The 22,843-nt window shown below is 36.0% G+C and overlaps 1 protein-coding gene across 1 annotated transcript in view; it reads right to left on the reverse strand.

Annotated features, from left to right (window-relative positions):
* LOC126481787 (centrosomal protein of 78 kDa-like) overlaps positions 1–22,843 on the reverse strand; it is a 220,826-nt gene that overhangs the window by 79,060 nt on the left and 118,923 nt on the right. The window contains exon 5 of the mRNA XM_050105742.1: positions 1,539–1,713. Coding sequence (XP_049961699.1) covers positions 1,539–1,713 — 175 coding nt within the window. The remainder of the gene's footprint in view (positions 1–1,538; positions 1,714–22,843) is intronic.

The following is a 22,843-nucleotide window of genomic DNA, read 5'->3' on the forward strand; positions in this document are numbered from 1 at the left end:
GCTACTTTTCCTTTTGTGGTTTCTCCTGCTGCAACTTTATGATTAGACATTTTATGTATCCAAATGTTATGCACTGTTTTATTCAAAGTTAACAGATTGTATCACTACTCAGAGAACTGAGAAAAAATTTTAAAAGGCATACAACTTTCCTTCTGCCATTTGCCGATAGGTCGCAACAACAGTAAGAAGTGGTCGAAAGAAACAGATCACAGACATCAGGCAGTTAGCTTGGACCTCAGTCAACATAATCTGCTTCAAACACTAGTCAACTTGTGCCTGCATCATAAAGTGGTTCTTGATTGAAAATGTCAGTTTACGAGCCTAATTCTTGTCATTTGTGGGAGGTGTTACTGTTTTGTTTCAATATGAAGAAAACAGTGGCTGAGTCTCATCAAATGCTCTCAAGTGTGTATGGTAAAAATGCTATTAGTGAAAGAACGCGTTGTGAGTGGTTTCACCGCTTCAAGAATAGTGATTTTAATGCCGTACACCAGCGTAGTGGTGGAAGAGAGAATGTTTTCAAAGATGCTGAATTGGAGACATTAATGAGTGAAGACTCATGTCAGACTCAAGACAAATTGGCACGATTAGTGAGAGTGACACAGCAAGCCATTTCTAAATGTCTCAAGGCTATGGGCATGATTCAGAAAGAAGGAACTTGTGTCTCGTGTGAGATGAAACCAAGAGACGTTGAACAGCATTTGTGTGTTTTTGAACAGTTGCTTCAGAGGCAAAAACGAAAGGGATTTCTGCATCACATTGTGACTGGGGACAAAAAATGGGTTCATTATGATAACCCTAAACACAAAAAATCTTGGAAATATCCCAGCCATGCTTCCAAACCGAATATTCATGGTTCCAAGATCATGCTCTGCATTTGTTGGGACCAGCTTGGCATCATGTACTATGAGATTTTAAAACCAAGTGAAACAATCACAGGTGCTCATTATCGAATGCAATTAATGCGTTTGAACAGAACATTAAAAGACAAATGGCTGTAATACAGTGAGAGGCATGATAAAGTGATATTGCAGCACGACAATGCTCGACCCCACATTGCAAAAGAGGCCAAATGTACTTGGAAACGTTAAAATGGGAAGTCCTACCCCACCCGCCATATTCTCCAGACATCGCTCCCTCTGACTATCACCTGTTTAGATCAATGGCGCATAGCTTGGCCGACCAACACTTCCGATCTCATGAAGAAGTCACAAATTGGATCGATCTGTGGATCGCTTCAAAAGATGAACAATTTTTTTGGCACGGGATTCGTACACTGCCTGAAAGGTGGGAGAAAGTAGTGACTAGCGATGGAAAATACTTTAAATGATACATGTGTAACCAATTTATTTCATTAAAGCCTCAAATGTTGGGGGAAAAATGGCAGAAGCAAAGTTGTACACCTTGTAATATTGGCACGCAATTGGCTTGCAACAGGAAAAGTCCATGTGCCAGATTCTAGATAATGAAACATATATGTTGTTACACTGAAGTCCACCTACAAGAGGAGATATTCATTTTATATCATTAATTTTTACCTTTCAGCCAAAAATCATCCTTCAGGATCTCAATAAAATGAGCAATTCCTGCATCTCCCAATTCTTTGTTGTCATTCAATGTTATGCGCCTCACACCTCCCAGCATGGCACCATCAATTGCTCGATAGCGTAGTGACTGTACCCAAGATTCATTATACCTTTCCATCTGCTGATGCTAGAGGGGAAGAATGCCAATCTTTAATTTACAGAAAAATAAATCAGAATGCAATTATTACCTGAAACAATATTTGAAAATGTAATTTTCTTTTATAAGGGGAATGGACACTAAGCCTTCAAATTATCCATGTATAGTTCAGATCCTCTAGACTTCACATTACTTAAGCACACAGTGAATCCAATTAGGGCCCACTGTTCAGCTGTAAGCATAACTTGTTACACACATTACAAAACAATCTCATTAAAACCCTTCACAGTTTGGTTTCACATCATCATTAAAAAACAAACTCCAAAAATGAAAAATAACTAAAATGAGGCTTTATTGCACAAATAAATAGTTAAAGGTCCAAAATGAAAAACTCAGTTTTCTTTTGAGTTTGAGCCAGGGTTGTATAATAGTGAAGTTCTCGTACAGTGATACGTATAATTACATAGAAACAAATTAAATAAAAATAAACTAATGAAATAATATGGGAGTAACAAAATATCAAAATAATTAAAATTAGAAGTTGACAAAAGCTATTCAAACACATAAAATGAACTATGAAACAAGTTTAAAACTTTTCAAAAGCAGCCTATGCAAACATATTTATATTATACTTGCAGATCAAGGAGATTTTCCTGAATGGACTGGACTGATTTCACTGGTGCACTGATGAGGTAAACAAAGCATTTCTTAGCACAGATGTGTCTGTCTTTTCTAGAGTCCTCAAGATATTATGTGCTTCCACATCACAAACACTAAGTTCTTCAGTAATCAGATTGTGAAGGCATGACCAGAGTAAACAGAGCAGCCAATATTGTCCCTCTGCTTAGGTCAATCATTGTTAACTAGTATCTAATTATACTGCAGAAATTATGTGGTGTCAAAACTTGTTTTAAGAAAATAAATCTGTGTTACTCTCCAGCAACTTTTAACTAGTACTGGATCCTTGGAGTACAGAGTAGGGAATGGAATCTGAGATATAGCAAGTGCTACTGCATTTGCTGCCATCAAGGTCCCAAATCACTTTGCTGTTCATAAGTAATTGTCATTTCCATCAATGGGCAGTCAGCCTTGTAGAATGTTGTTGGTTGGGGATTAGGCAACAATCCATATCCTTGTTGCCTTTTCAGCAGGTACCACCAGATAGAGAATGGAGCCTCATTAGCCATAGTACAGAGACTTGTTACTGGGATGGTCCTAAAGACAACTGTGATCAGTGTTACTCCTTCATGGTGGATACCATCTATGACTCCTACGCAAAGGTCTTGCTGAATCTTCTACCTGACACACACACAATGTAACTAGAAGTGCAAGAAAATCTTATCCAACTGGAGCAGATATTTTCTCTCTGTTCCCTAAGGCATGTGCCTAAGACATTTTATAAATCTTAGTGCCTTAAAGGATCATGTATTTAAGATCCTTATGTGTGGTAACCACATGAGTTTACAATCAAGTATAATTTCCAGACATCTCACAATATATTTTACATTTGAACAAAGTCACTCATCACTACTGTGATGAATTAAAATCAATGTACACTACTTTCCATGCCTATAACTTGAAATCTCTATACAGTACCCATCCCTCCAACCTCTTTCACTTAAGTTGCAGCGGACATGTTGCTGTTCAAAGGTTGGAGAAGCAGCAAAAAATGGCATAATCATCCACAGATAAGAACCACTGTGATGGCTTCTTCTGAAAATTATGTTACAAATGGCGATGGCAAAGACAGTGATATTCTTCCTTGTAGGACACTAATCTGTTCAAAATAATCTGGTCGAACCAGACTTGGTATCTAAAATACTGCCTATGAAGAACTGTATAAAGATGGCTGAATCTCAATGGAAGTCCAACTGACTGAGTTATCTGAGGCCTTCTTAGGATTGAAATAAACACCTATGAAGTGTTGCTTTCTCAGGAAAGCCTGTTGTAGCACTGCCTCCAGAAAAGTCAAGTTATGATTTGTGGAATCGTATCTCTTGGATCCACAACGTAAGTGACAAATGAGCTGTAAGGATTTTAATATTAAGTCTAGGGATTCATGTCAAACACTATTTAGGTACCTAATTATTGTACCTACTTCATGTATTTATATTTATGAACTGTTTATCTTTACATGTAACAATCCAGAAACATTCATAGAAAATCATTTCCAACACATTTGTGATATGAGAAACGAAGATGCTTTCTTATTATCATCTCACAGATTAAAAGTCCACTTCCAGACTCCTCAATACATGGATAACAAATACTTATAATAAACTAAAAGTGAAAAACTTTCACAGTACAGGTTTGGTGAAAATGTTATCCTTGTACAAAAATGTTATTACTCAACAACAATACTTTTAAATGATGACAAAGCTTTATTTGTTGAGAAGTGTAATAAAACTTGTACAGATGGTTGCAAAGTAAGATTAATTTTAGGTCTTTTTGAGACACTGTATGTGCCCTAATTATATAACTTATATTGGAAAGTCTCCTGTACATTAAATCAATGATTTATGTATGAATGTTATGAGGTATTAAAATTCTGATTCTGAATATCCATGGTTTGCTGTCAGGCTCCAAGATCTTTTACTCACAATCTTTGAGCACAAGACTGGCATATCCACTGGGCAAATATGACCCTTCCTTGGTTTTGAATTAAGAATAAGGATGACCTTCTCCACACATCAAGGATTTTGGGAAGGCTGATGGGATTCCTTTTGCACTATCAGTCAGGTGCTATAGTTAGTAGCTGCAGGAAATTATATGGCCAAGTGCCGTCTCATGGGCCATAGTACTTGCAAACACAGCTTCCACTAAGGTAACTGGTTAGCTGAGTTCAAAGTCTCAACTGTCCCTCCAGTGACAGCTTTGTGATGACACAAAGCTGAACTCTATTGGTAATAGCAGGCATTTCTGTGAAATGGTTCACCACTAGTTGGGGTGTTTATCTTGGTCTGGTCTGACAAGTTCCACAGCACATTACCCCTGTAACAGGACATCACACACCTCACCCAAAAATCCTGTTGATGATCCCCCATACTGAAGCTGTCTTACTGGAATAATTCATGTGTTCATGAGTTCATGCCATGAACTCCTCTTGCTCTCATTTACAATGCAATAGCATTTTATTTTGTTACCCAAAAAGTGCAATGTTCTCTACACTTGATCAGCAACCATTGCAGCATCACAAACCTCAACCTGATTGAAGTGGCACTCCTCAACCCACCAGAGGATCACTGATCTTCACAGATGTCATTAAAATTGATTGGGTGCAAGCACTGACTTGATGAATCAAAATTGTAATGTAGTCCACATATTCCAGGATGCTCTGAAAATATTCAAAGACAATCTGTTGCCTGTACACTCTGCAACTAGTCTTGCTGAGCATTGATATCAGATATTGCCTTTTGTTTACTGTTCAATCGGTTAGGTGAATGCTCAACAGAAATTAGCCACTGGAGTGCAAATTGTCAACCCCTTTCCACATAACACATCAGCAAAGGTGATGACCATATCAAGAGTTCAATGACAGAAAATGATACCCTAGTAATGTTGAAGTACATGTGGTGCCTCATGTTAAGCAGACTGTTTCTGAACATATGAAGCTGAGACATGATTCCCAAAATGCGTAGGTGGTTGATTCACAGAACATGTTCCTTGCAAAAGCAGAATGGGCAGTGAAATGGTGCAATAAGGTCTATAAATGCCTTGCTGTCTAAATGATCATTAGCAGGTAGGTACAGAGATCATATTGCTACTGTGTGTGATACTTGCACTATTGCAACAACTGCTTTCAAAGTTAAATTGGTGTAAAGAGGTAGAAACAAGGCAGAGTACACTGTATTTAACCCTCTCCTTACTGAGGCCTTTCTATGGAGGCACCAAACACTCTATACAAGGGACGCATATGTCTTTGGAATTTGTCTCCTAGAGACAAATACACTGGCTTCATCAGTGTGATGAGTTTCAGTTCTTCCACATGAATCTTGATCCCATCTTCGTTTCACTGAAATAGGAAAACATGTTAAGGGATTTTTCTCTTTCTCTTTATGGGATGGTAAGCCAACATAGATAGGGAGATGTGCTTGTAGACTGAGGGGGCCCCTCTGAGCTAACTTCATATTCCATCTGTTCCAAAAGTGGATTGTTATTTGAGCCATCAGACAAAATAAGTTTTTGATTTTCTTTGTTTTCTGCTTCTCCCTTTTTGGGATGTAGGTGGTTTTGTAAATGACAGTAACTTTCTGCACTTATATTTCTACTACATTTTTATGTTGTCATGAGAGTTCCAAACTAAACAACTATTGCTGCTTTTATCAGACTGCAAGGAAATTCAAGAGGAGCACATTAACAAATACAAGTGTTTATTCTAGTCTTGGTGGCCTCTGTATTGTTAAGATTCACTTCAAGCAGTAAAGACTAAATATTATTCTGTATGTCTTCAGTTTCTCAGTTTAGCATAATGTAAAATGCAGCAACCTCTTCTCCTTCTGATGAAATAACTGCTGAAAGGCAATGGCTTACAACAGTTTTTACTTTTCTCCAATAAATATACTGTCAGTTATCATACACATTTTCTGTGTTTTCTTCAAACCATTACAGTAATCATAAATGAATCCTTCAAAACTGGTTGCTTCCCTGACTATCTGAAGCATGCCAAAATTTTACCAGTTCACAATAAAGGTGATGTAGAAAACGTTGAGAACTACAAACCAATAGCCCTATTGTCATGCTTTTCCAAAGTGATAGAAACAATAATGAAAAAACAGGCTTTTGAGCTATCTAAGTAAATTCAACCTCCTCTGCAATGACCAGCACGGTTTCAGGCCTGGTAAAGGTACAGAATCTGCAATAGCACAATTAACAAAAACAGTTTTAGAAGCACTAGATGAGAACAGCTATGTAACTGGCCTTTTCCTAGACCTGTCTAAGGCATTTGATACAGTTGACCACCAGAAGCTGTTGCATAAATTAGAGGCACTAGGATAAGGGGAGTGGTTCTCAAATGGTTTCGTTCATATCTAGAAAACAGAATACAGTTAGTAGAGGTCACACATGTCTCCAGTGGATCAAAGTACATTGAGAAACATATATCTGATTCACAATATATCAATATTGGGGTCCCTCAAGGAAGTGTACTAGGCCCTGTATTATTTCTGGTGTATATAAATGATTTCCCGCAACATATCAGCCATGGAGAGAAGATACTGTTTGCGGATGACAGCAACATAGTAATCACCAGTAAGACACCAGCACAAATGTCGGAAAATTCTACTGAAGTGTTGAGGGATGTTCACAGATGGTCTCAGGAAAACAAAATAACTCTCAACATAAAGAAAACAAATATAATATGCTTTAGAATGAACAGAAAACAGAGTCCCTTAAATTTAAAACTGGATAACATCTCCATAGATGATGTACCTACAACAAAATTCTTAGGGTTGCGCATTGACAGCCAAATGAAGTGGAATGAACATGCTATGAAACTCTCAAAAAAGATACCCACAACATGTTATGCACATAGAGTCCTTGTATCCGCATGCAGTAGTGAATGTTTGAGAACTGTATACTTTAGATATGTTCATTCAGTAATCAGTTATGGTATTATTTTCTGGGGAAACAGTGCTCAAATTTACAAATGGTATTTAAAATGCACAAGAGAGCAGTAAGAATTATAACAAAAAGCAGTAAGCAGGCCCATTGCAGAGAACTTTTCAAAATGTTAGAAATTCTAACTGTTCCTTGTGAATTTATATTCCAAACCATAGTGTACATCAAGAAAAATATAGAAAATTATAGCACAAATAGCAGTTTCCATAACTATAGTACAAGAACAAGTCACTGTCTTCACCTAGACAGGAAGAATAAACATAAGACTCAAAATAGCTTCTTGTCTGAAGGTGTAAAACTGTATAATAGACTGCCGCAGAAAATAAAAGAAGCAGATAACATGTACCACTTTAGAAAAAATCTTAAATTGTTTTTGCAGGAACACTGCTTTTACACTATAAGTGAATTCCTTAGTACAAAATGATTGTAAATAGCTTATGTTTCACAATATTTTGATAAGGAGCAAAAATGATTGTAAATAATTTATGTGTCACAATGTTTAACTACATGTAACAACAAACTGTATAAATATATGAATGTACACAACTGACAACATCCATACACTTCAAAATGTCCACAGATGGCTAAATAAATAAACATATGAGAAGTACTTCAATCTTCACATCAAATTGAGAACACCACTTAATTTCAGAATTAAGAAACCAAATTGACAGTTCCAAGTGGCATATAAGAAAGAACAATTAACTAATTTGTTTCATACAGAATACAGTTACAGTGCCCCCCCCCCCCCCTTCCACTTATTCTTGTACAAAATGCTACTCAACTGTAGCACTGTAGGCCAGTGATTCATGGAATGTGTGTATTGCAGTTGCGTAGTTTCTCTTATGAAGTTACTGCAACATTGTCCCTTCTTTCATGGTCCCTTGTGCTAGTTTTTCATATGAAAATAAATAATTAATTCACACAGGAGCTGTGCTCTTCTAAATCACATTTTTTATCATTTTTTCATTTGTATCATTCATTGGTAATGAATACAAAAGGATACACTTCACACTTACAGACTGACATGTCACACAGCATACTTCTCGCTTAGACAAATGATCTTGCGATGTGTTCAGCTACTATACTTAACTCATACGTCAAATTATGTAAATAAGTAATGACTTTCACAATTGCAATCAATCCCTTATGTAAATATCTCACATAAAAATAGATTATAAAGTTAATATTTTCCTTTCATGGATACAGTACTGGAATTCTTACTTTTCTTTGCTGGATGTCTTGCTATGTTCCTTTACACAACTATACACCAGTAATGTCTTTCTGTCTCTGCACACAATTTTTCTTAATAAGACTAATGTCAAACCTTAATTACAGTTAGTTACTTGTTCCCTATGTCAAACATAGAATGCCGATCTTCTATGGTACAGAACAAGTTCTTAAGGTGATACCTCTTTAAACTAAAGTTGAAAACACTTCTGCTACCTGTCAGGCATTTTATTTCCATCTGCAGATTCTCAGAGAGTTTTAAATCTGAATATTTCAGCTCTTTCTGAGCCAAAGTTATATTTAGTAAAGGATAATGCAGATCATTTTTCCTTCAGGTGTTGTGAATGTCTTTGTTTCGCTCAAACTTAGAAGGATTGTTGATAGCAAATTTCATAAGTGAATAAATGTACTGTGAGGCTGTGTTTAACATTCCCAGCTACTTAAAGAGAAGATGTACATTTATGAATTACACACATAACTCTAATTACTTTCTTTTGTCAATGAATACCTTTTACCTAAGTGAGGAGTTACCTCAAAACTTTATCCCGTAAAACATTAATGAATGAAAATATGCAAAATATCTTAACTTATTGACTTTTGTATCCCAAAAGTTGACAATAATTCTTACAGTAAAAGTAACTGAAACTAGATGTTTTAGCAGATGTACTATATGGTTTTTTCCAGTTTAAGTTTTCACCAACTTGCATACCTACGAATTTACAATTTTTTACACTGTTTATTATTTCTTGTTGTTATACTGGGTTAATAGGAGATGGCATATTTTTGACAATACAAAAATGGATGACTTGCATTTTTTCTGAAGTATAAAGTTAGTACATTTGTGCAAAACCATTCACTAACTTCCATAAAAACATCATTTACTATTTTCTCTGTTGATGCTCCTTTTCCCAGTTTCACAACAACACTTGTATCATCTGTAAATTGAGTAATTCTGTCTCCTGATTCCAATAACATGGCACATCATTAACATAAAGCAAGAACAGTAGTGGTTCTATAATTGTAATTTCTTCTCACACAGATGATGTGGTGTCCCTCTTTGTATTACCTGAACAGCCTAGTGTAACTTTCTGCACTCTATTCCCGAAATAAGAACCAAACCAAGCATTTGCTGAGCTATGTATTACACAAAAACTTAACTTCTCTAATAGAATATTGTGACTACCACAGTCAAAAGCCTTCAATAAGAGACAGAAGATTCCAACCAGTAGTATTTTAACGTTAAAAGATTTTATTATTTGCTCATAAGTATATAAATAGCCAATTCAGTTGACTGTTCCTTTTGAAATTCAAACAGTGATTGGCTAAATATCCTTTTACTAAATGGCTGGGAGACAAACCTGAAGTACATTACCTTCTAAAAATTTTGAAAATGATGTAAGGAATGATGATGGGTGATAGTTATTGAAATCTATGGAGCCACACTTTTTACAGACTCCTAACAACGGTATTTTTTCAATCTTTTTGAAAAAACACAGTGAGTTACAGATGCATTAAATAAGTGACTAATAGTATTACATACTATAGGCCACAACTAAGTAATGTCTTATTGGAGATATTATCTGCTTCGTATCAGGAGAAAGAAAACTGGCACTCTACAGATCGGAGTGTCAAATGTCAGATCCCTTAATCGGGCAGATAGGTTAGAAAATTTAAAAAGGGAAATGGATAGGTTAAAGCTAGAAATAGCGGGAATTAGTGAAGTTTGGTGGCAGGAGGAACAAGACTTCTGGTCAGGTGAATACAGGGTTATAAATACAGAATCAAATAGGGGTAGTGCAGGAGTAGATTTAGTAATTAATAAAAACAAATAGGAGCTGGATAAGCTACTGCGAACAGCATAGTGAATGCATTATTGTAGTGAAGATAACAAAGCCCATGCTTACCACAGTAGTTCAAGTTTATGTGCCAACTAGCTCCGCAGATGATGAAGAAATGGAAGAAATGTATGATGAAATAAAAGAAATTATTCAGATAGTGAAGGAAGCCGAAAATTTAATAGTCATGGGGGACTGGAATTCAAGAGTAGGAAAAGGAAGAGAAGGAAAAGAAGTAGGCGAATATAGTATGGGGGTAAATATGAAAGAGGAAGCTTCCCGGTAGAATTTTGCACAGAACATAACTTAATCGTAGCTAACACTTGGTTTAAGAATCATGAAAGAAGATTGTGTATGTGGAAGAGGCCTGGAGACACTGGAAGGTTTCCGATTGATTATGTAATGGTAAAACAGATATTTAGGAACCAAGTTTTAAATTGTAAGGTATTTCCAGGGGCAGATGTGGACTCTTACCACAATCTATTGGTTATTAACTGTAGATTAAAACTGAAGAAAATTCAAAATGGTGGGAATTTAAGGAGATGAGACCTCGATAAACTGAAAGAAGCAGAGGTTGTAGAGAGTTTCAGAGAGAGCATTAGGGAATGATTGACAAGAACTGGGGAAAGAAATACAGTAGAAGAAGAATAGGTAACTTTGAGAGATGAAAGAGTGAAGGCAGCAGAGGATCTAGTAGTGTGAGGTAGCGGGTTAATAATAATAATAATAATAATAATAATAGTAATCCCCGTGGAGGCCCGGGAAAAGAATAGGCCTCTGGTATGTTCCGCCAGTCGTAAAAGGCGACGAAAAGAACAAACCACTAATAGGGCTAACCCCCCTTTTAGTGTGATTAGTTGGTTCAGGACAGAACTAAAGAAGCCTTGGACAAGCGCCGTCATGGTCGGGGACGACGCTTGAACCCTATGCCCGCCCACAATGGCATCGACACTGCCAGCCAACTGGAAAATGATTTAAATCCAAATAGAGGTGTTTTGCAGGATATGCTTCCTGCAACCACCCTAGAAGGAAAACAAAGACAGAGGATGAGATGGTCAGATGAAGTTAATCGACACCTCATGTTCTGTTATTACCAAGCAACAAACCTAGGAACCAACACAACTGGATACAGATCACAAGTATACACAACATTTATTACCAGATACCCAGAATTAAAATTTTTAACAGAACAACGACTAGCTGATCAGATCCATGTAATAATAAAAAATAACAGGATACCCCAGTCAGAATTAGAAAACATCAAACAACAAGTACAACAAATACTGGAACAAAATAATGTGCAATCAGAAGAAGAAGAAAATACAGTAATGGACTCAAACATCCCAGAGCAAACAAACAAAGAACAACACGCACCAATTAAACAATCAGAGGAAAACGAAATCTTAAGACAGCCACCAGAACAAGCACAAATAGAACACGAAGTAACACAGATGTTAGATATAGAAGAAAAATTTCAGCTAACATATATAGAATACAAAGACACAAATACAGACATTAGACCATTCTTGCATAGACCACCAAATAACCCACAAGTCGAAACAACAATAAAAACTATCAACACAATCATACACAACAAAATAAATGAAAACACAACTATGGAAGAGTTACAACTACTGGTTTATATAGGAGCACTCACTACACTAAATATACACACTAGGCAGAGATCAGAACCAACCAACACACAGAAGAAACCCACAAAACCAGCATGGCAACACAGGCTACAGATCAAAATAGAAAAACTGAGAAAAGACATCGGACAGCTAACACAATTTATAAGAAATGAAATCTCGGAAAAAAAACGAAAAAGGTTAGGTAAAATCTCACAACAAGAAGCGACAGAGCAATTAGACGAAAAGAAGCAGAAATTACAAGCATTAGCCAAACGACTCAAAGGTACATAAAAAGTGAAAATAGAAGGAAACAAAACCAAACATTCAACACAAACCAAAAGAAATTTTACCAGACAATAGATAACACACACATTAAAATAAACAATCCACCAAACATAACAGACATGGGACACTTCTGTAGCAATATATGGTCAAACCCGGTACAACATAACAGGCATGCACGGTGGATACAAGCAGAAACAGACACATACAAGATGATACCACAAATGCCTGAATTGATAATTTTGCAACATGAAGTCACCCGAGCAATTAATTCTACACACAATTGGAAAATCTGAAACCTAAAGATCAAGCAGACACAGCAAACCCAGCTAAATATCGCCCCATAACATGCCTACCAACAATCTACAAAATATTAACTTCAGTCATTACACAGAAATTAATGACACATACAACACAGAACAAAATTATAAATGAAGAACAAAAAGGCTGCTGCAAAGGAGCACGAGGATGTAAAGAGCAACTGATAATAGATACAGAGGTGACATATCAAGCTAAAACTAAACAAAGGTCGCTACACTACGCATACATTGATTACCAAAAAGCCTTTGATAGTGTACCCCACTCATGGTTACTACAGATATTGGAAATATACAAAGTAGATCCTAAATTGATACAGTTTCTAAACATAGTAATGAAAAACTAGAAAACCGCACTTAATATCCAAACAAATTCAGATAACATCACATCACTGCCAATACAGATTAAGCGTGGAATATACCAAGGAGACTCATTAAGTCCTTTCTGGTTCTGTCTTGCTCTGAACCCACTATCCAACATGCTGAATAATACAAATTATGGATATAATATTACTGGAACATACCCACACAAAATCACACATTTGCTATACATGGATGATCTAAAACTACTGGCAGCAACCAATCAACAACTCAACCAATTACTAAAGATAACAGAAGTATTCAGCAATGATATAAATATAGCTTTTGGAACAGACAAATGTAAGAAAAATAGCATAGTCAAGGGAAAACACACTAAACAAGAAGATTACATATTGAATAACCACAGTGACTCCATAGAAGCGATGGAAAAAACAGATGCCTATAAATATCTAGGATACAGACAAAAAGTAGGAATAGATAATACAGATATTAAAGAAGAACTAAAAGAAAAATATAGACAAAGGCTAACAAAAATACTGAAAACAGAATTGAGAGTAAGAAACAAGACAAAAGCTATAAATACTTATGCTATACCAATATTGACCTACTCATTTGGAGTAGTGAAATGGAGTAACACAGACCTAAAAGCACTCAATACACTTACACAATCACAACGCCACAAATATAGAATACATCACATACATTCAGCAACAGAAAGATCCACATTAAGCAGAAAGAAGGAGGAAGGGGATTTATCCACATAAAAAACCTACATTATGGACAGGTAGACAATTTAAGAAAATTCTTTCTAGAACGAGCAGAAACTAGCAAAATACACAAAGCAATCACTCTTATAAATACATCAGCTACACCATTGTGATTTCATAACCACTGCTACAACCCTTTAGATCACATACCATCAACAGATATGAGGAAAGTAAATTGGAAAAAGAAAACACTACATGGTAAGCACCCGTATCATCTAACACAGCCACACATCGATCAAGACGCATCCAACACATGGTTAAGGGGAGTTGGAATGCCCTATCTCGCCAATGTTAAATTTGCTAACTTTGTGTACCTTTTTCTTTGGAACTATTATCTTCAGAACTTTGAAATTCTGGCAGAGGTTTTCAGCATATATTGTGAGCCCACTGAACTAGAACCAATGTTTTCTTTTTGTTGGTATAGTATTTATGAATTTTTTACCATTAAGCCATTTTTTATTGGAAAAAGTATAACATAAACTTCCCTAGTTCAGAGAATAAGCCAGTTCTTGTCATGATTCTAGTTCAGTGACCTCTTTGAACTGTTTTGCAGCATTTCTGAAAATTTGAATGTTGTTGGTTGAGTGGTTTATGAGATAAAGGTACATGTAACACTAAAAATGTCAAATGCCAGAAAATGCGATTAAAGTAATTTATTATGAAAATTCACAAATACCTTTTATTCTATTATCAAAAGTGTCCAGCAGAGTAATCAGGGTCATCTTCTAGTTCTTCTTCTTCACCTAGAAGCTTTCTTCTCCTTGCTGCCCTTGCTTTTTTTGTATTAAATTCAGCTGCATACTGAGCCTTCCTTACTCGCACGCTGTCCAGAAGCTGAAGACCTCTGATGGTGTTGATACCAGGAGCAATGCCGAGCCTTGCCATGACCTTTAGCCTACCCATATGACCATCATTGAATGAAATAACAGCATCACTGACTCCCCATTTCAATGTTTTTATCCCAACAAATACATTCTTAGGTACACGAGTCCAAATGAGGTTGTTGAACGACTCGTTTTGATTCTGGGTACAACCATGAAGACATTTTCGCAGAAGATCAGGATGCCCCAAGTCTCTATATATTGGTTTAATTACTTCCATAACAGCCAATGGAATATAATTTTTATGGTGATAAGGATCCCCAGTAGCTTGAGATTTTCTATAATTGCACCATGACTGAGGACCATCTGGACAAGCAAAATGTTGAGGATTATCATCAGTTGATGATCGATGTAAATATGTGGCCCATACAGCTTGTCTCATTTCCTGCAAATTATTTGCATTATTTCTTATTGCCATACCATAGTATTGTTGTAATTCATTTATAATTTTATCTGACAGGCGACCTCTAATGGTTTTACCATCTGACAAAATTTTGTCCTTCAGATTCTGTTTCAGTTTCCTTAGACGAGTGCCCATTCGTTTCTGAACATGACCGACACATTCTAGTTTAGTTATTGTCTTATTGACATATGGCATGGATTCTGTAACACTTTTGTATGCCTTGGAGTCCCCATCTCCAAGGAATTTTGTGTAAAATACTCCCCGTTCTTTTTCTGATCTGCTAAACATTTTCACAGCAGCGGCAGCCTCCATGCCTCCACTCGTACCTTCATAATTCTTGCTACATATGTGAGCTGCTTCTATCTTACCAGATGCACAATGGTAACAATGTTTAGTGAGCACTTCATAGTCCAAAACTTTACCGCTGTCCACACTAGTAACAGTAGCAACAGCATTTTTGGATGTGTGACCCCTTTTCTGCCAGGTTCCATCAAAAGCAACAGGGATATCTGGGTTTCCTTCATTTATATATTTTGCTTCACTGGCAGCAGCTTTCATTGATAAATCTGCTACAGACTGAACAGCATCTCCTATCACTTCAGTGTAATTGTCAATTTTAGCAGGTGGAGGTGGAAGATTCATTATGGCACAAAATGTTTGAGCAGCAGTATGTCCTTTACCAATTGCTCTCATTGCATACATTAGCCTGATATTACTCTCAAACAAATTGCTACTGCATGTTTTAGAGCTCCAAAAACAGGTCTCATTTTCACAACTGGCACAAACTATAGCAATTTTGCAGGAAAGTCCTATAGATTTTGTTATGTTCATATCAAAAGAACCTCCACAAAGATTACAACACAAACATTTCTTCATAAACTCAGTAAAAACAGGAAAGTCGACTAAAACATATTGTTCATTAGAAGCTTCATCTGTAATTTCACTTGCACAGTTTGATAACTTCTTTTTTGATGCACTGGTGGGCGTGTCTCCTTCACACATCTCAGCTGTACAAACGTCAGAACTTTCACCAGCATCAACAGGTGCTGAAGCAGAATCACTTGAACAAACGTTATTTGTAAATCTATTACCGCGAAACTTTCGCTTTTTAAATAATGATGCACTCCTAGGCATCGTAGAAACTACGCACTCACCACTGAAAGTCAAAACAAGACAGATAACAAACTCCAAATGAGCGACAAACTAAACTCGAGGCTCAAAACAAACACTCACAGATCAAAAACTGAACAATAAACACAGCTAGTCGTAAAAACAATGGTACCTATGGAAGGATCAAAGATTCTACAACTGAAGAGTGAAATCCACAGCCTTCTATATGTAATGTTTTCGGAAATGCGAAGATTTAAATGTGTACAAATCACAAGATGGGTAACTTTGCTGGGCGCACATGTAATTTTGAAAAATTAAATAAAAATACTTCCAATTGGAATTTCTTAACAAATTTTGCACCATTTTAAGCAGAAAATTTCAAATTAAGTTATAAGGTTAAAAACTGAAAATGTGAATTTTTTCCATTTTCCGGCATTCCAACTCCCCTTAAGAAAAGGCAATATATACAGTGAGATGGAAGGATTCATGATTGCAATACAGGATCAAACAATAAACACCAGATATTACAGCAAGCATATTATTAAAGAGTCCAATACCACAACAGATACATGTAGACTTTGCAAACAACAAATAAAAACAGTAGATCACATCACAAGCGGATGTACAATACCAGCAAATACAGAATACACCAGAAGACACTTATTTATATTTTTATTTATTTATTTGTCCATATAAATCTCTTTTTAAGTACATATATTGTACACAGGATATTGGACAGAAAACCTTTTTTTGCTATTGGATTTTCAAATGTCAAACATAAATTTTATAAATTTTTATGAAAAATTGTATCTATACAGTTAATAATTACAAATTTTTGTAATACTGTATATTTATAACTTATTTCTACAATTAAAGATACAAATTACATTTTTTCTTGCATAAGATACTGTGAGATTGAATAGTAGCAGTTTTTCAGAAGGTATGCTGTCACAGACTTTTTAAAGCTTTGTAGTTCAGTAAGAGATTTTATATGTCTTGGTAATCTGTTGTAAAGTTTTGTTCCTGCATGATATACACCTTTTTGGCATAATGTGGTGTTACAATGATTGACATGTATGTCACTGTCTGACCTGGTACTGTAATCATGGACACTTTTGTTTTGAGGAAAAAGGTTTGCTTTTCTCAGTATGCTTTTTTTGACATGCGTGACTACTCCCAGTATATAAATGCAGGGAAGGGGTAGGATCTTTAGATCTTTAAAGAAAGGTTCACATGATTTTCTGCTGCTCACTTGTTTCATTATTCTTATAATTGCCTTTTGTTTCCTGAAAACTGTTATGGCCTGATGCACATTTCCCCAGAAAATGACATTGTACTTCAGTATTGAATGTACACGAGCAAAGTATACAGCCCTAACTGTTTCTGCACTAGTACTGTTGCAGAGAATTCTTACCACATAGCTCATTTTTGCTAGTTTTGAATTTAGGGCTGTGATATGAGTGTTCCTGGATATGAATCCCAAGAAATTTAGTTTCATTGACAGAACTAATGTTTTGGTTATCTATACATATTACAGGTTGTGCCGGATTTTTATTTTGATCAGTGTGGAAATTCATGAGTAACGATTTTTGGGGATTAACTATTAGCCTGTTTCTGGTAAACCATTCAGACACTCCTTTTGTAATATCTTTTGCAGATGCAGTAAGATTTTCTTCATTATTCCCTTCAATCAATAGACTGGTGTCATCTGCAAACAGTACTGGTTCAGAATCCGTAACGTGTGATGGGAAATCATTAATGTAGACCAAAATGTAGCAAAAATAATACATCAACAACTTACCATACAACATAAACTAATAAAACAACATGTTCCCACATACAAGTATGCACCACAAAATGTATTGGAGAATGATAAATACAAATTATACTGGAACAGAACCATTATAACAGATAAAACAACACCACATAACAAACCTGACATCGCACTCATCAATAAAAAGAAGAAATTAACACAACTAATCGAAATATCCATACCCAAGCCAACAAATATACAGAAGAAAACAGGAGAAAAAATTGAGAAATACATCCAACTGGCTGAGGAAGTCAAGGACATGTGGCATCAGGATAAAGTTGACACTATACCAATTATACTATCAACTGCAGGAGTCATACCACACAATATCCACCAGTACATCAACGCAATACAGCTACATCCAAACGTATATATACAACTACAGAAATCTGTAATTATTGATACATGTTCAATTACCCGAAAGTTCCTAAATGCAATGTAACATATACTGTACAGTTAAAAGGAAGTCACGCTTGATCAAGGTCCACATCACTTTCATTTTTAACCAGACATAACGTCTGAGAAAGGAAAGAAATAATAATAATAATGTATAATCATATTATCAGTCATAAGCAATAGGGGAAAATAATTGAAATATTAGAACATTTTTGAATTACTGTAAATATTGAAATATTGTTCACCATCTTTTATGAGAGCCTGGAAACTATATCTGCGGTCAGCCAGGAAGCGATGGAGAATATACTGACCATAGTTCCCAGTCTGCAAGTCCACATTCTTGTCCAGCCCACTGAAAGAAATGTTTCTATTCTCTATTTGCTCAGTGGGCTCAGGACTATGATATAAATGAAGAATTCGAGTTCTAATTGATAGATATATTTAAAGTTTCACACACTCTACATTGTAATATTCACTATGTTAATACTGACAATAAATCTCTCTATCCTAAACAGTACTGAGAGCAGTTCAGAGGTGACCTCTCCGGTAAGTTCCTACTAAATTGCCTTTCGCCCTGACTTCTGATAATCAGAATATTTGCTCGCCACAAAAGTGGAAAATAACTGTCACCACTTGCCACATGGATTTGTTAACATTATGGGTGGCCCACTAACAGTTACTTCTGTGAAATCTAAGCAATCCAGGATGGTGTACAGTACTTGCAAGTTCACTTTCTATTATTACTGAAAATAAGCGTTTTGTTACAGTCTGTCTCTGACGTCATCTGAGGCAGCGAGCACTCCGGCGTTTGACTGACAAGGATCGTACACTGGCTGAGTGCGAAGTAAAACCTAGTCTTGCATCTAGGGCTGTATTTATATATGTGGTGCAGTGGATGGCCAAGGGAACACCTGCTGTCATCTGCCTTATGCCCATGGTAACAGCTTCTAAATGGCCGCTTTCTTGGACACATAATATTTCATAACACTGTTGCATATTAATTTAGAATCTTCATAATTTTTGTATGCATGTAGTTAAGTTGGTTAAAATTACAGAAAAAATTTTAGCTCATCTGCATTTAAACTTTGCCGTCTAAAATTTTCAGAACAGAACTGACAGTAGAAACTTACCTCTGCACTACAACTTTAAGAGACCTTGTATTTGTTATTATTTTCATCCAGGCCTTGAAAGTTGTTGTAGCTCTATTATTTAATAGGTTTCATCATGTGCTGTAACCAAAACTTTCTAGCATTATTGTAACAGATACTTAATCACTACAAACAAAGACGTTTTAGTTCCAAATTTAGTTTTCTGCAAATTACTCAAAAACTATTAGAGGTAGCTCAATGGGGTTACATAATTAATGTTTTAATGCTGAACTGAAGCTTCATACAAATTTTCATATTTCTAAGTCTAATATTTAGTGTCTTCAATTTTTCTCAAAAATGCAGATTCTGACCAAAATATTTGTTTAACCACGCTGACACTTGGTATCAGCTAATTTTGACATACATCTGCACCTTATGACCAATTTTTAGGTTTCTAGCTTTATTATTTAGTGCCATTTATTTTTTTCTTAAAACAATATATTTAGGGAAAAATACTGACCTGATCATTTTGGGATTTAATATACTAAAGCACATCCTAACAAAGTTTGGAAAAGCAACTTTAACTTTTAATTCCATTCTTAAATAATGGTGCAATACTTGTGTACTACGCACAGACGGGTTGTGGTGACATGGCGCTACTAACAGTGAACTGGGGTAAATCTCGGCACACTCGCTCGCATCTGTATCTCTAAAAAGATACAGTGCTTGTTCGCTACAGAAGGTAAAAAGACGAGGGCTAGTAGAAATCCGTGGATAACAGAAGAGGTACTGAATTAAATTGATGAAAGGAGAAAATTTAAAAGTTCAGTAAATGAAGCAAACAAAAAGGAATACAAACATCTAAAAAATGAGATCGACAGGAAGTGCAATTGGCTAAGCAGGGATGGCTACAGGACAAGTGTAAGGATGTAGAGTTACATATTACCAGGGGTAAGATAGACACTGCCTACAGGCAAATTAAAGAGACCTTTGGAGAAAAGATAACCACTTGTATGAATATCAAGAGCTCGGATAGAAAACCAGTTCTAAGCAAAGAAGGGAAGGCAGAAAGGCGGAAGGAGTATATAGATGGTCTATACAAGAGCGATGTACTTGAGGGCTATATTATGGAGATGGAAGAGGATGTAGATGAAGATGAAATGGGAGATACAATACTGCATGAAGAGTTTGACAGAGCACTGAAAGACCTGAGTCGAAACAAGGCCCTGGGAGTAGACAACATTCCATTAGAACTACTGACGGCCTTGGGAGAGCCAGTCCTGACAAAAATCTACCATCTGGTGAGTAAGATGTATGAGACAGGGGAAATACCCTCAGACTTCAAGAAGAATATAATAATTCAAATCCCAAAGAAAGCAGGTGTTGACAGGTGTGAAAATTAACAAACTATCAGTTTAACAAGCCACGGTTGCAAAATACTAACACAAATCCTTTACAGACGAATGCAAAAACTGGAAGCCGATCTCAGGGAAGATCAGTTTGGATTCCATAGAAATGTTGGAACATGCAGGGTAATACTGACCCTACAACTTATCTTAGAAGATAGATTAACAAAAGGCAAACCTACATATCTAGCATTTGTAAACTTAGAGAAAGTTTTTGATAATGTTGAGTGGAATACTCTGTTTCAAATTCTGAAGGTGGCAGGGATCAAATACAAGGAACGAAAGGCTATTTACAATTTGTATAGAAACCAGATGGTAGTTATAAGAGTAGAGGGGCATGAAAGGGAAGCAGGGATTGAGAAGGGAGTGAGACAGGGTTGTAGCCTACCTCTGATGTTATTCAATCTGTGTATTGAGCAGGCAGTAAAGGAAACAAAAGAAACATTTGGAGTAGAAATTAAAATCCATGGAGAAGAAATAAAAACTTTGAAGTTTGCCGACAACATTTTAATTCTGTCCGAGACAGCAAAGAACCTGGAAGAGCAGTTGAACGACATGGACATTGTCTTGAAAGGAGGATTTAAGATGAATGTCAACAAAAGCAAAACGAGGATAATTGAATGTAATCGAATTAAATCAGGTGATGTTGAGGGCACTTAAAGTAGACGAGTTTTGCTATTTTGGGAGCAAAATAGCTAATGAGGATAAATATAGGGAGGATATAAAATGTAGCAAAATTATGGCATGGAAAGCATTTCTGAAGAAGAGGAATTCATTAACATCAAGTATAGACTTAATTGTCAGGTAGTCTTTAGTGAAAGTATTTGTCTGGAGCGTAGCCATGTATGGAAGTGAAACATGATTGACAGATAGTTTAGACAAGAATAAAACAGAAGCTTTCAAAATGGTACAGAAGAATGCTGAAGATTAAGGGGCAGATCACATAACTACTCAGGAGGTAGTGAACAGAATTGGGGAGAAGAGGAATTTGTGGCACAACTTGACTAGAAGAAGGGATCGGTTGGTAGGACACGTTCTGAGGCATCAAGGGATCATCAATTTAGTATTTCAGGGAAGAGGGGTGGGTAAAAATCATAGAGGGATACCAAGGCATGAATACACTAAACAGATTCAGAAGGATGTAGGTTGCAGTAGTTACTCAGAGATGGAAAAGCTTGCACAGGATAGAGTAGCATGGAGAGCTGCATCAAACCAGACACTGGACTGGAGACCACAACAACAACATGAACTTTTACTTTTTAGATTCATGTCAATTTCCCTTATTTCAGATGGGCATATGAGATTAATTTTTAATTCACTAGATGCCCTCTATATTGCTTCTTCATTGAGCTGTTTTATTTTTGCATCTGAAACTATTTTCTTCCCCACTTTCAAAAAGTATTATTAAAAATATCTGCTACACATGAACATTCTTTTACAATGCTCCAGTTCTCTGTGACAGAAATGGTGTCATTTTCTGTGGCTTATTCCTCTGTTCCTTTTTAACAAAATCCACGCTGATTTTATTTTCGTGTCTGATCTGCCAGCTTCAGACAAGATGTGCATACTCCACAATTTTTTTAAAATTTTGAATATGTTGTAGTAGTATTTACAGCATGGAACTATTTCTGCATCATTGCTCACTCTGGCTGTTTAATAAGTCTTTTTTTCGATACAAAGAGACTGTGGTATCTGTAGTGATCCCAGATTTCTTTAATGACTTCTCATTGTTACATTTAACCGTCTTTTTAGGAAAACTATTTACAAAAAAGGATATAAGCTCTTTAAGAAAAATGTTGAATTTAGAGGTAGCATTAAACTTATTATCAATTTAAGTCCAGTCAACATTTTTAAAGCTTTCTTTGAAATTTTCAGTAGTTTTGTTATTAGTCAGACTTGTTGTTTTCTTAGAGCGTTTCTGATGTATACACGGAGCTAAGGTGCCTACTGTGATTAACTAAGCATCATGACCTGATAATTCGTTTTCCACCAGATAGACATGTCTCTCTTTAACTTCTGATTACTGAATGAATACGCTATTATGTGGGCATCACGGGTACGAAA

This window comes from Schistocerca serialis, chromosome 5 (genome assembly GCF_023864345.2).
Source record: "Schistocerca serialis cubense isolate TAMUIC-IGC-003099 chromosome 5, iqSchSeri2.2, whole genome shotgun sequence".
NCBI lineage: Eukaryota > Metazoa > Arthropoda > Insecta > Orthoptera > Acrididae > Schistocerca > Schistocerca serialis.